This window comes from Delphinus delphis, chromosome 2 (assembly GCF_949987515.2).
Source record: "Delphinus delphis chromosome 2, mDelDel1.2, whole genome shotgun sequence".
Taxonomy (NCBI): Eukaryota; Metazoa; Chordata; class Mammalia; order Artiodactyla; family Delphinidae; genus Delphinus; species Delphinus delphis.
The window spans coordinates 99,522,926-99,537,793 of NC_082684.1; the positions used below are offsets into that span (position 1 = coordinate 99,522,926).

At 45.2% G+C, this 14,868-nt stretch overlaps 1 protein-coding gene across 1 annotated transcript in view; it reads right to left on the reverse strand.

The window, feature by feature from the left end:
* Window positions 1-1,214, reverse strand: part of TARS3 (threonyl-tRNA synthetase 3) — a 52,774-nt gene extending 51,560 nt beyond the window's left edge. The window contains exon 1 of the mRNA XM_060005296.1: window positions 793-1,214. Within this exon, the coding sequence (XP_059861279.1) occupies window positions 793-1,095 (303 nt within the window). The 5' untranslated portion in view covers window positions 1,096-1,214. The remainder of the gene's footprint in view (window positions 1-792) is intronic.
* Window positions 1,215-14,868: the final 13,654 nt, after the last annotated feature.

A 14,868-nucleotide genomic window follows, 5' to 3' on the forward strand; every position in this document is an offset into this window, starting at 1 on the left:
ACAGGTAAGCCGTTTTCTGGGGTTCAGTCCTTCCTGAATGTGCACTTTCACATTCTTGCTAAGTACACTTAATATATTTTGCTCTTTAAAGTTTTCCCCCCCTAAATTTTAAACAAATAATGTCCCTGGATTAATGGTTGCATAGCTGCTCCCAGAGACTTTAAATGCACTGTTTCAAGAAGGTGTTGCCCAGGAGCACCACAGTCCGCTGGTACAAGGACTGAGAACACCCACAGTCTGAGAAGGCCTTCAGAACTTAGAAATGCATTACGTTAGAAGGTAAGTGAACCAAAACATTAAAATACGCTATTCAATGACAATATTAAATACGCAAATCTCAAGATAGACCTCCAAAACAAGGCAACAACTAAACACCCCAAACCACCTGTCATAAACAGCTCAGACCAGCCATTCACCAGGGGAAAGGGAAATGTTTCTACATGGAGCTGTTGGTCTTCCTGCCCAAGAAAATAAGTGTGAATTTTAAACACTGCAGCATTTTTTTCAGACAGGAAAATGCTATTTCTGCCACTGAAGAAAATGTGCGCCGAGCAATTTACGGGAAGAGTTGAGACATTACAGCGTTAGGTCAGCCTGGCGATCGCTGGAGACGCAGCTGCCCCGGCGTCTCCAGTCTGTCGCGGGCTCCCGGCCCGAGTGAGAGCGCGGGTCAGGGGGCCGGGAGGGCAGGCCCCGCCCCGCCCCGCCCCCGCCCCCGCAGCGCACCTGCCGCCCCAGGGCTCTCAGCGCCCGAGCTCCGCCACGCCCTGCGGACAGGCCTCAGCCCGGTACCTGAGTGCCCGCAGCCTCGCGCCCGGCCTCCTGCCGCAGCGCGCTCTCCCGCCGCGCCTGGTGGCTCAGCTCCTCCGCGAGGCACAGCCGCAGGCGGTACAGGCGGTGGCGCAGCTCGCGGTTCTCGGCCCGCAGCTGCGCCACCTCGCGCGTGAGGCACGGCCCCTCGGCCTGGCAGCGGTCGGGCGCGTTCAGCTGCTCGTCTCTCAGGCGGTGGACCTCCGTCCACAGCCAGCGGATGTCCTCCTCCTGCCGCGCCAGGCGCGACGCCACGGCATCCGCCGCCAGGGCCTCGGCCGCCATAGCGTCCGCCTCGCCTCACACAGGTACCGGCGCCCCGTGGGACACAGTCGCCAGCTAAGGGGCGCACTGCGGTGTCCGGGTGGGGGCCCGACGCTATATAAATAGCGGGGCGGGTTGGGGGAAACGGGGTGACGGGGCGGGGCGGTGCTAGCTGTACCGTGTAGGGGCGGGAAGATAGGAGCTGAGGAGGGCGGAGATATGGGGTGGGGCTATAGGAACTGTAGGGGCGGGGTGATGGGGAGGGGTGGGGCCGGCTTGCACTGCAGGGGCGGGCTATAGGAACTGTAGGGGGCGGAGTGAAGGGGAGAGACTGAGCGATAGGAACTGTAGGGAGGGACGATGGGGAGGGGTGGGGCCGGCTGTGCACTGCAGAGGCTGGGCTATTGGAACTGTAGAGGGCGGGGCAAAGGAGAGGGGTGAGGCTGGCTGTGCACTGCAGGGGCAGGGCTGTAGGAACGGGGCGGGGGAGACGGGTTGGGGCGGGGCTGGTGTACCCACATTGGACACGCTTCGGGGCTGGGGGCCAAGACAGGTAGAGTGACCTGGAGAGTGGAGTGGGCCCTAAACAGGCTCACTGTGCCTTCAAAGCTACGAGTAGGTCGCCAAAATGCATATTGTCCAAAACCATCTCCCTTCCCAGAATGGCTCCTGTTTTCTCTCTCGTGAATCCTGGAAGTTACCATTCTTTTAACTTGCCACCAGGTTCTAAAAAGTGGCCACTGAGAATTGACCTTCTTTGGCCTCATGCCAAGGCTGCCCAAATGCAAAGGTTGCTGCACCAGGGCACGCAGATCGCTACAAAAATTTAAATCTGATGGCAAGAAATTGCTAGTTCCTCGAGGGTAGGACAAATGCCACATAGGTCTTTGTATCCCTTATAACCATAAGCACACACCTTCCCGTAGTAGGAACACAAGTTGGTTTTTATTAACATTCTTAGGGCTTAGAATGTGGCAAACCTTGTTCTAAATTCTTTACACAGATATTAACTACTTTAATACTTATAGCGAGAGACACTATTGTTATAGCCGTTTATAGATGGAGAAACTGAAACACAGAGAGGCTAAGTGTTCAAGGTCACACCACCTCTGCATGGTACATCTGAGTTTCAAACTTCGACCATCCGAGGCATGTTTACGTGCTCAGCACTAGGCTGCCTTTCGACCGCGGTGAAGTTTAACTGAACAGGTAGCCTGGTGAGATGCAGGCCATGAATGTCATCGTGGTTCCAAAATGGGAGAGCTTCGTTTGGACTGGTGCAGTTAGGAAGGGAGCAGATGCTCTGGAAAAGAAAGGTTGGCAGGTGTTAGGAAGGAGGAGAGGTGGATGAATGCCTCTGTAGGAGGTGAGGGGGCGAGCTGATTGGAGTCACACACAGCTCCCAGAAGGAGGTTCCATAAGTATGACACTAATACCAGTGCGTCTTTGTTATTCCCTCCCCTGATCAGCTTCTGGACGGAGTTACACAGACTCACAGGCTCCACAGCCTTCCCATTCTCTTCCCCACTTCCCCCCATCTGATTTCTGCTCCTCCCGTTCTGGCGTGACCTACGCACTGTCAGATGCCGTGGCCTTTGTAATTTGTCTCTCTTAGGCCCCATCGCCAACCCCCAGGAAACGACTGATCTGCTTTCTGTCACTATAGGTTAGTTTACATTTTCTGTAGTTTTCTATAAATGGAATCATATGGTATGTACTCCTTTTATTCGGCTTCTTACGCTCAGCATAGTAATTTTGAGATTTACCCATGTTGTTGGGTATATCAATTCTTTCTTTCTCTCCTTCTTTCCTTACTTCCTTCCACCTCCCTCTCTACCTCTCCCCCCTTTCCTTCTTTCTTTCTCCTTATTTTTCATTATTTTTATTGGAGTATAATCGTTTTACAGTGTTGTGTTAGTTTCTGCCGTACAGCAAAGTGAATCGGCCATACGCATATGCACATCCCCTCCCTCTTGGACCTCCCTCCCCACCCCATCCCACGCAACTAGGCCATCACAGAGCACCAAGCTGAGATCCCTGTGCTATACAGCAGGTTCCCACTAGCTATCTATTTTACACATGGTAGTGTATTTATGTCAAACCTAATCTCCCAATTCATCTCACCCTCCCCTTCCTCCCGTGTCCACACGTCCATTCTCTACGTCTACATCTCTATTCCTGCCCTGCAAATAGGTTCATCTGTACCATTTTTCTAGATTCCACATATATGCATTAATATACAATATTTGCTTTTCTCTTTCTGACGTACTTCACTCTGTATGACAGATTCTAGGTCCATCTACATCTCTACAAATGACCCAATTTCATTTCTTTCTATGGCGGAGTAATATTCTATTATATATATGTACTACATCTTCTTTATCCATTCATCTGCCAGTGGACATTTAGGTTGTTTCCATGTCCTGGCTATTGTAAATAGTGCTGCAATGAACATTGGGGTACATGTGTCTTTTTGAATTATGGTTTTCTCAGGGTATATGCCCAGTAGTAGGATTGCTGAGTCATATGGTAGTTCAGTTTTTAGTTTTTTAAGGAACCTCCATACTGTTCTCCATAGTGGCTATATCAATTTACATTCCCACCAACAGTGCAAGAGGGTTCCCTTTTCTCCACACCCTCTCCAGCATTTACTGTTTGTAGATTTTCTGATGATAGCCATTCTGACCAGTGTGAGGTGGTACCTCATTGTAGTTTTGATTTGCATTTCACTAATAATTAGTGCTATTGAGCATCTTTTCATGTGCCTCTTGGCCATCTGTATGTCTTCTTTGCTGAAATTTCTACTTATGTCTTCCACCATTTTTTGATTGGGTTGTTTGTTTTTTTTGATATTGAGCTACATGAACTGTTCATATATTTTGGAGATTAATCCTTTGCCTGTTGCTTCATTTACCAATATTTTCTCCTATTCTGTGGGTTGTCTTTTTGTCTTGTTTATGGTTTCTTTTGATGTGCAAAAGCTGTTAAGTTTCATTAGGTCCCATTTGTTTATTTTTGGGTTTGTTTTCATTACTCTAGGAGGTGGGTCAAAAAACATCTTGCTGTGATTTATGTGAAATAGTGTTTTCCCTATGTTTCCCTCTAAGAGTTTTATAGTGTCCGATCTTAGATTTAGGTCTTTAATCCATTTTGAGTTTATTATTGTGACTGGTGTTAGGTAGCATTCTAATTTCATTCTTTTACATGTAGTTGTCCGGTTTTCCCAGAACCATTTATTGAAGAGACTGTCTTGTCTCCATTGCATGTTCTTGCCTCCTTTGTCATAGATTAGGTGACCATAGGTGTGTGGTTTATCTCTGGGCTTTCTATCCTGTACCATTGACCTATATTTCTGTTTTTGTGCCAGTACCATACTGTCTTGATTACTGTAACTTTGTAGTATAGTCTGAAGTCAGGGAGCCTGATTCCTCCAGCTCCATTTTTCTTTCTCAAAATTGCCTTAGATATTCAGGGTCTTTTGTGTTTCCATACAAATTGTATACTTTTTTGTTCTAATTCTGTGAAAAATGCCATTGGTAATTTGATAGGGATTGCAATGAACCTGTAGATTGCTTTGGTTAGTATGGTCATTTTCACAATATTGATTCTTCCAATCCAGGAGCATGGTATATCTCTCCATCTGTTTGTGTCATCTTTGATTTCTTTTATCAGTGTTTTATAGTTTTCTGAGTACGGGTCTTTTGCCTCCTTAGGTAGATTTATTCCTAGGTATTTTATTCTTTTTGTTGCGATGGTAAAAAGGATTGTTTCCTTAATTTCTCTTTCTGATCTTTTGCTGTTAGTGTATAGGAATGCAAGAGATTTCTGTGCATTAATTTTGTATCCTGCAACCTTACCGGATTCATTGATTAGTTCTAGTAGTTTTCTAGTGGCATCTTTAGGATTTTCTATGTATAGTATCATGTCATCCGCAAACAGTGACAGTTTTACTTCTTCTTTTCCAATTTGTATTCCCTTTATTTCTTTCTGTTCTCTGATTGCCGTGGCTAGGACTTCCAATACTATGTTGAATAAGAGTAGTAAGAGTGGACATCCTTGTCTTATTCCTGATTTTAGAGGAAATGCTTTCAGTTTTTCACCATTGAGAATGATGTTTGCTGTGAGTTTGTCATATACAGACTTTATTATGCTGAGGCAGGTTCCCTCTATGCCCACTTTCTGTAGAGTTTTTATCATAAATGGGTGTTGAATTTTGTCAAAAGCTTTTTCTGCAGGTATTGAGATGATCATATGGTTTTTATTCTTCAATTTGTTAAAATGGTGTATCACATTGATTGATTTGTGTATATTGAAGAATCTTTGCATCCCTAGGATAAATCCCACTTGATCATGGTGTATGATCTTTTTAATGTGTTGTTGGATTATGTTTGCTAGTATTTTGTGGAGGATTTTTGCGTCTATGTTCATCAGTGGTATTGGTCTGCAGTTTTCTTTTTTTTTTTTTTTTTTGCGGTATATGGGCCTCTCACTGTTGTGGCCTCTCCCGTTGCGGAGCACAGGCTCCGGACGCACAGGCTCAGCGGCCATGGCTCACGGGCCCAGCCGCTCCGCGGCATGCGGGATCCTCCCAGACCGGGGCACGAACCCGTGTCCCCTGCATCGGCAGGCGGACTCTCAACCACTGCGCCACCAGGGAAGCCCTGCAGTTTTCTTTTTTTGTGATATCTTTGTCTGGTTTTGGTATCAGGGTGATGGTGCCCTCGTAGAATGAGTTTGGGAGTGTTCCTCCCTCTGCAATTTTTTGGAAGAGTTTGAGAAGGGTAGGTTTTAACTCTTCTCTAAATATTTGATAGAATTCGCCTGTGAAGCCATCAGGTCCTGCACTTTTGTTTGTTAGGAAGATTTTTAATTACAGTTTCAATCTCATTACCTGTGATTGGTCTGTTTATATTTTCTAATTCTTCCTGGTTTGGTCTTGGAAAGTTGTACCTTTCCAAGAATTTGTCCATTTCTTCCAGGTTGTCCATTTTATTGGCATATAGTTGCTTGTAGTAGTCACTTATGATCCTTTGTATTTCTGTGGTGTCAGCTGTAATCTCTCATTTTTCATTTCAAATTTTATTGATTTGAGTCCTCTCCCTTTTTCTTGATGAGTCTGGGTAAAGGTTTATCTCTTCAAAGAACAAGCTTTTAGTTTTATTGATCTTTGCTATTGTTTTCTTCATTTCTATTTCATTTATTTCTGCTCTGATCTTTATGATTTCTTTCCTTCTGCGAACTTTGGGTTTTCTTTGTTCTTCTTCTTCTAGTTGCTTTAGGTGTAAGGTTAGATTGTTTGAGATTTTTCTTGTTTCTTGAGGTGAGCTTGTATTGCTATAAACTTCCCTCTTAGAACTGCTTTTGCTGCATCCCATAGGTTTTGGATCGTTGTGTTTTCATTGTCATGCGTTTCTAGGTATTCTTTTATTTCTTCTTTGATTTCTTCAGTGGTCTGTTGGTTATTTAGCAGTGCACTGTTTAACCTCAATGTGTTTGTGTTTTTTACAATTTTTTCCATGTAATTGATTTTTAATCTCATAGCATTGTGGTCAGAAAAGATGCTTGATACAGTTTCAATTTTCTTAAATTTCCAAGCTTTATTTGTGACCCAAGTTGTGATCTATTCTGGAGAACTTTCCATGTGCACTTGAGAAGAAAGTGTATTCTTTGGCTTTCAGGTGGAATGTCCTATAAATATCAATTAAGTCTATCTGGTCTATTGTGTCATTTAAAGCTTGTGTTTCCTTATTTATTTTCTGTCTGGATGATCTGTGTATTGGTGTAAGTGGGGTGTTAAAGTCCCCCGCTATTATTGTGTTACTGTCGATTTCCCCTTTTATGGCTGTTAGCATTTGCCTTATGGATTGAGGTGCTCCTATTTTGGGTGCATAAATATTTATAATTGTTATGTTTTCTTCTTGGTTTGATCCCTTGATCATTATGTAGTGTCCTTCCTTATCTCTTGTCACAGTCTTTATTTTAAAGTCTATTTTATCTGACATGAGTATTGCTACTCCAGCATTCTTGTGATTTCCATTTGCATGGAATATCTTTTTCCATCCCCTCACTTTCAGTCTGTATGTGTCCCTAGGTCTGAAGTGGGTCCCTTGTAGACAGCACATATATGAGCCTTGTTTTTCTATCCATTCAGCCAGTCTGTGTCTTTTGGTTAGAGCATTTAATCCATTTTACATTCAAGGTAATTATCAATATGTATGTTCCTATTACCATTTTCTTAATTGTTTGGCCTTGTTTTTGTGGGTCTTTTTCTTCTTTTGTGTTTCCTGCTTAGAGAAGTTCTTCAGCATTTGTTGTAAAGCTGGTTTGGTGGTGCTAAATTCTCATAGTGTTTGCTTGTCTGTAAAGCTTTTGATTTCTCCGTTGAATCTGAATGAGATCCTTGGTGGGTAGAGTAATCTTGGTTGTAGATTTTTCTCTTTCATCACTTTAAATATACCCTGTCACTCCCTCCTGGCCTGCAGAGTTTCTGCTGAGAAATCAGCTGATAATCTTATGGGGATCCCCTTGTATGTTATTTGTTGTTTTTCCCTTGCTGCTTTTAATATTTTTTCTTTGAATTTAATTTTTGTTAGTTCGATTAATATGTGTCTTGGTGTGTTTCTCCTAGGGTTTATCCTGTATGGGACTCTCTGCGCTTCCTGGACTTGGATGGCTATTTCCTTTCCCATGTTAGGGAAGTTTTTGACCATAATCTCTTCGTATTTTCTCAGACCCTTGTCTTTCGCTTCTTCTTCTGGGACCCCTATAATGCAAATGTTGGTTCATTTAATGTTGTCCCAGAGGTCTCTGAGATTGTCCTCAGTTCTTTTCATTCTTTTTTCTTTATTCTGCTCCCTGGCAGTTATTCCCACCACTTTATCTTCCAGCTCACTTATCCATTCTTCTGCCTCAGTTATTCTACTATTGATTCCTTCTGGAGTATTTTTAATTTCAGTTATTTGTTGTTCATCACTGTTTGTTTGCTCTTTAGTTCTTCTAGATCCTTGTTAAACGTTTCTTGTATTTTCTCCATTCTGTTTCCGAGATTTTGGATCATCTTTATTATCATTACTCTGAATTATTTTTCACGTACGTTGCTTATTTCCTCTTCATTTATTTGGTCTTGTAGGTTTTTACCTTGCTCCTTCGTCTGTAACATATTTTTTGTCGTCTCAGTTTCTTGATGGGTGGGGTTGTGTTCCTGTGTTACTGGTTGTTTGACCTGAGGGGTCCTGCACTGGCGTTTGCAGGCAGCTGGGTAGAGCTGGAACTTGGTGCCCAGATAAAGACCTCTGGGTGACCTCACTCCAATAATATTCCCTGGGGTGTGAGGTTCTCTGTTAGTGCAGCAGTTTGGACTCAGCACTCCCACTACAGGAGCTCAGGCCTGACTCCTGGCCTGGGAACCAAGATTCTGCGAGGCATGCAGCATGGCAAAGGAAAAAAAAAAGGAGCAGTAGAATAACAAAGAATAAAAAATAAAATAAAATTAGAAAGATAAAAAATATATTACATATATAAAATATATATTTAAAATATATAAATATATATATTTGTATATGTTTATATATTTATATATAAATATATTAAGAAAAATAAAAATATAATTGAAACAACTACAACAAGGTAAAACAGAACCACAACAGAAGAAAGAAAGAAAGAAAAATGCGAATACGCCAAAAGGAGAACAATAACAAAGTACAAAGAATAAAATAAAATTAGAAAAATTAAAGATTTATTAGAAAAAATAAAAATATAAATGAATGAACAACAAGGTGAAACAGAACCACACCCTAAAAGAAGAAGAAGAAAACAAAAAAGGTGGTTAAAGGCCTTGGCTGGGGGGGCGGAGCTTAGGCGGGGGTGGGGTTTAGGGTGGGGGCAGGGCCTACGCTTAGGACCTGCCTGGCAGGGAAAAGGCAGCACGGCCAGAGGGGGGTGCCTGAGAATGTGGGGTTCCAGAGTTTGTTGGTAAGGCCTTAGGTGAGGGTGTGTGAGCAGGGTTTAGGCCCAGTGCAGTTGGAGGGGTCTCAGAGGGGGTCTCCGAGTGCCACCTGTAGAGGTAAGGCCCTGGGTGTGGGGGTGGGGGCCGGGCTCTGCGCTCCCAGAGGGAGCCTCTGAGGGCTGGGGATTAGACCTGGGAGCCTAAGAGGCTCCCCGGTGCCCAAGTGGGCAGGGAAAGCACTGGCCACTCTCCTTTCTGTTCCTCTGCCCTCCCAAGGGTCTCTGCCATTGCTGCTGAACCCCTAACTATGGGTGGGCCCCACTGGGTATGATAAATCCTCCCCTCTCCCAGCTGCCCCTCAGGGGTGCAGGTCCCATCGGTCAGGCCTTTACTTTTCCTCCCCCCTCCCTCCCTCCTACTCCCTCAGGACCCACACAGCTGGTGGGGGCCTCAGTGGGCAGAGGATCAGGCCTGGGTCTCAGCAGGCTCCCCGGGGCCCGTGTGGACAGCGGAAATGCTGGCCATGCTCCCTTCTGATCCTCTGCCCTCCCAACGGTAGCCCTCTTTCCCCCTCCAGACGTGGGATCCCTTCCCCTCCCCCAGCTGCCCCTCAGGGGTGCCAGTCTTGTCCTGTCTCCACTTCTTCTCCCCCTTTGCTCCCCCCCACACCCTACCCGGTCACTGGGGGTTCCTCCTGTCCCCTTAGGCGTCCATGGTCCCCCACCAGTGCCTGGTAGATGCCCTAGTTTTGCGGAGTCGGGAACTCCTCGTCCTTCTAGTCCACCATCTTGACTCCGCCCCTTTCTTTCTTTCTCTTGAGTAGTAGTCGATTGTACGCCTATACCACAATTCATTTATCCATTTATCTGTTGGTGGACATTTGGATTGTGTCCGGGTTTGGTCTGGGACCTATCTCACAGCATGCTCATCCATTCCCCAAACCCACACTGTGCTCATTTGCCCAGTTTCAGAAAGCAGAGTTTGCATAGACATATTCAGCAACTGGCAGAATCCCTGCAGTGGTTCCTTGACCCACGGACTTAAGGATATTCTAGTAAGAAAGGCCAAGTGGGAGCCACTCGAATTCTCTCAACCTTCAAAAATCGTAAACCAAAGCAAACACCGCATTCCTGGAGGAATTGCAGAGATGACTACCACCCTCCAGGACTCGAACAGTGCAGGTGTGGAGATTCTCATCACACCTCCGTTTACCTCCCCTATTTTGCTTGTGTACATGACAGATATGTGTTGAGGAACTACAGTGGATTATCATACATTTAATTAGATGGTGACTTTAGTTGCAGCTGCTCTTCCCAATATGCTATGATTGGTGGAGTGTATCAGCATCATCCCTGACACCTTATATGCAGCTATTGGTCGGGCTAATGCCTTTTTCTCTCTACCTGTTCATTGAAGGCCATCAAAAGCAGTTTTCTTTCAGCCGGAACGACTAGCAATATCTTCACATTCTTACCCCAGGGCTACATAAACTCTCTAGCTTTATGTCATAATCTAGTCCACAAGAAATATTATAACTTATATGAAGAAAACCTTAAAACACTTCTGAAAGCCACAGAGGTAGACTTGAACTGATGGTATAATGTCTTTGTTCTTGGTTAGGACACCTCAACATCATTTAGAGGTCAGCCCTCCTTACTGTACTTAGAAATTTAATATGATCCCCATAAAAATTCCAAAGAGGGCTTCCCTGGTGGCGCAGTGGTTGAGAGTTCGCCTGCCAATGCAGGGGACACGGGTTCGTGCCCCGGTCCGGGAGGATCCCACATGCCGCGGAGCGGCTGGGCCCGTGAGCCATGGCCGCTGAGCCTGCGCGTCTGGAGCCTGTGCTCCGCAATGGGAGAGCCCGCAGAAGTGAGAGGCCCGCGTACCGAAAAAAAAAAAAAAAAAAAAATTCCAAAGAACTTTTTTATGAACCTAGAAAAGTTGATCCTAAAGTTCACATGGAAAAGTAAGCACATAATAATAGCTAGGAAAACACTGAAGAGAAAGAGCTATAAGGCCAGCCCTACTGGATATTAAAACATATGACAAAAGCTCTATAATTAAGAATATGGACAAATATCATCTGATGTCACTTATGTGTGGAATCTAAAAAATGATAGGAATCAACTTATTTGCAAAACAGAAATAAACTCACAGACATAGAAAACAAATTTATGGTTACCAGAGGGGAAAGTTGTGGGGGAAGGATAAATTAGGATCTTGGGATTAGCAGATACAAACGACCATATATAAAATAGTTAAACAACAAGGGCCTACTGTATAGTATAGGGAACTACATTCCATATCTTGTAATAACCTATAATGGAAAAGAATCTGAAAAAGGATATATATACATATATAACTGAATCACTTTGCTGTGCATCTGAAACATTGTAAATCAACTGTACTTCAATTTAAAAAAAGAGATTATCTCCATTCTTAGTAAAAGCAAGCTGAAGAATTTAGGGGTAAAGGGTCATGATGTATATAACTTACACCCAAATAGTTCAGAAAGAAGTATTGTAGAGGGAGAGAGAACAAATGATAAAGCAAAGGGTAAAAAAAGTGTTACCAGCCTCAAACGTGAGGCTTCTGAAAATTAACACTAGTTCTGAAAACTTCCATCAGATGATATCTCTCCTCCAGGTAAAGCCTTCAGGAGCTTTCTACTGCAAGGGGAGGAAAATCCAAATTTCTTTCTTTTTTTAAAAAACATATTTATTTATTTATTTTTGGCTGCATTGGATCTTCGTTGCTGCACGCGGGCTTCTCGTTGTGGTGGCTTCTCTTGTTGCGGAGCACGGGCTCTAGGAGCATGTGCCCTAGGCGCACGGGCTTCAGTAGTTGTGGCACGTGGGCTCAGTAGCTGTGGCTCGCAGGCTCTAGAGCGCAGGCTCAGTAGCTGTGGTGCACGGGCTTAGTTGCTCCGCGGCATGTGGGATCTTCCCAGACCATGGCTCAAACCCGTGTCCCCTGCATTGGCAGGTGGATTCTTAACCACGGTGCCACGAGGGAAGCCTCAAATTTCTTATCAGGACCTAGCAGGCTGGCAAGATTGACCTCCTGACGGCCTTTCCATCGTCGCTCCCTGACCCCACGTGGTCCAACCCCACATGCTGGTTCGTGGAGCCCTCAGATGCCCAATGACTCCCACGCTCTCCTGCTCTGGGATTTTACACATTCTGAGTCTCTGCCTGCTCATAGCTTCCATCCACTCTTAACATCTGACTTCTTTTCATCCTGGCAGTTTTAGCTCCTGTGCCACCTCTCCACTCTATTTAAGGTATCCCTATGCCCATTTCCTCTCAGCATCTTTTTCAACAATATTGTAACTATTTTATTTATTTGCTACCTGGCTTTTTTCTCTCCCTACCTGGACCTTTTCTCTGGGGAGGGACGTTGTCTGTCTTGCTCACCATTATTTTGTATCATGCTCAGCACAAGGTGGGCAACAAAATAAAGAAAATCTTAGAGTAGAAATGGCCTGTGACAAAAATTTGGAGGCAGGAAACTGATCAGTGGGTGCCAGATGTTAGAGAGGAGGGAGGGATGACTGGTGGAGCAAGGAGGATTTTAGGGCAATGGCACTACATCTGATGCAATAATGATGGATACATGTTATTACACATTTGTCTGAACCCAAAGAATGTAAACCACCAACAGTGAACTGTGGACTCTGGGTGATAATTATGTGTCAATGTAGGTTCATCATTGTAACAAACGTACCCCTCTGGTGGAGGTGTTGATGATAGGGAGGCTGTGGGCGTGTGGGAGCAGGGGGTATATGGGAACTCTCTGTACTTTCTGTTCAACTGCTGTGAGCCTAAAACTGCTCTAAAAAAATAAAGTCTGTTAAGAAAAAGAAATGGCCTGAGAGACTCTAAAAACACCACAAGATGGCACTAATTCCCTTAGAAGTTGCAATGTGGGGGCACATGATCTTTGCTGCTGGTGCAGAAGAATGTAGTTAGGGTTAGGGGTTCTGTGACCTCCAATCCAGTTCTTACGACACTCAAAGTGCTTCACAGCATTGTCACAGCTCAGCCCCAGCTTTGTACTTTCGATGGATGTTTTAAAGTGTCGAGTTTATTGCTACTCAGGCAGGGCGAGGCCAACAGATCAGGAGACCACGGCCACTGAAAAGATGGTTTGTCATTTACAGTTCCCAAGAGAAGGGGGGGCTCCGTGCCAAGCAGGGGCACATGGGGGAGCACCGGGGGTCCATCAGGAGGCAGGAAGAGCAGGGGGGAGGTGTGGGGCTCATGATTTCTGCAGGAAGGAACAGGTGAGGCAGTGTAAGCAGGCTTACGATGGGCTAGTTTGAATTCTTTCAGCGGGCTGTGGGACAGAGGGGCTGTCCCTAGTTGTCTGATACCTGGCCCTGGGGTCATTAGGGCAGGTAGAGAGTGGCCCCAAGTGTAAGGGTCCCATAAAGGAGGTGTTTGGGGGTGTGGACTCCGGATTGGTGACTTGCCTACGAAAGATGTGCTTGCAGGCGAGTTCTTTGCTGTCTCTAGGAACTGGCCAGTCCTGGGGGCGGGGCGGGGAGGGGGGCAATCTCTTCGGAGTCAGCAAGGCCCCAAGATGTCAGAACATCAGAAATACATGGTTAACACAAGGAGTGTGATGACATAGAATTATTTTCTCAAGGTCACACACGAGGTCGGAAGCAAAGCCAGGAAAAGCACCATCACCAGAACACCCCAAGGGAGTTTGGATTTCTGAAAAGCAAATCTTCCACCCAGATACTGTAGAATAATATCTAATTGCTTCTATAAATGGAACTGGCAAGAATATTACGAGAATTGCAGATCTTTTCGTCAGTTTCCTAACTGGAAAGCAGTTTATAAAAATTGGGCTTCTTTAAATCATTTCTCTTCACCTGCGAATGATCTGTGTTTTTTTTTTCTTTCTAATTTTATTGGATTGTAGTTGATTTACAGTGTTGTGAGTTTCAGGTGTACAGCAAAGTGATTCAGTTATACATATACATACATTCATTCTTTTTCAGATTTTTTTTTCCCGTATAGGTTATCACAGAATATTGAGCAGAGCTCCCAGTGCTATACAGTAGGTCCTTGTTGGGTGAATGATCCTAGGGTGACTTTTAGAGAGAAGACACAGTAATGTGAGTGGGAGAAAGACCCCAAGGCTATACTTCCATCTCATGGGCAGAGGGAGAGGGACAGGCCAGAGAAGAACAGGTCACCTGCAGACGCAGCCAGGGAGCATCCTGAGGTGAGTCAGGCCTGGCAGCTCCAGCAGGTGGAGCGAGCAATCATCCTGCATCTGCGTGGTGCGTAGTGAGGCATGGCTCGTGGCAGAGGCCTCCCCTGACCCGGCAATAACTCCATTAAATGGACACCAGGGTTGGATCAGAGGAGGGGGGTCATCTATGGGACTGAATCATTTAACCAAACCATCACACAGAAGTGTACCAATTTCTGAAAGAAAAAGAACCATGCCCTAAGAAACAGCACTTAGCAGACAGTTTGGGAAAATCAAAATGCTCTGTTGAACGGCTGGCTTTGGCCAAGTCTCCGCGTGTCCGCAGCCAGGCTGGCTGTCAAGCCATGTCCAACCCCCGACGACAGGGGAGAGAAGGCCAGAGAGATGAGTAGTTGGGTCCTGACACAGCTTCCAGCGTCACAAGGAGACCCTTCAGTATAGACCATGAGCCTGTTACATTTGCGATGCTGAAAATAATCGTTTGGGGGGATGCAGGGGTCGGCTGGGGAAGTGCTCACTTGGGGACCAGGGGACGAATTTCAGCTGAAGGGGATTCAGCCAGGCTGTGTCTTGTTCATCTTTGCAAGTTCACCACTGCAAGGGGCTCACGGGTGCAG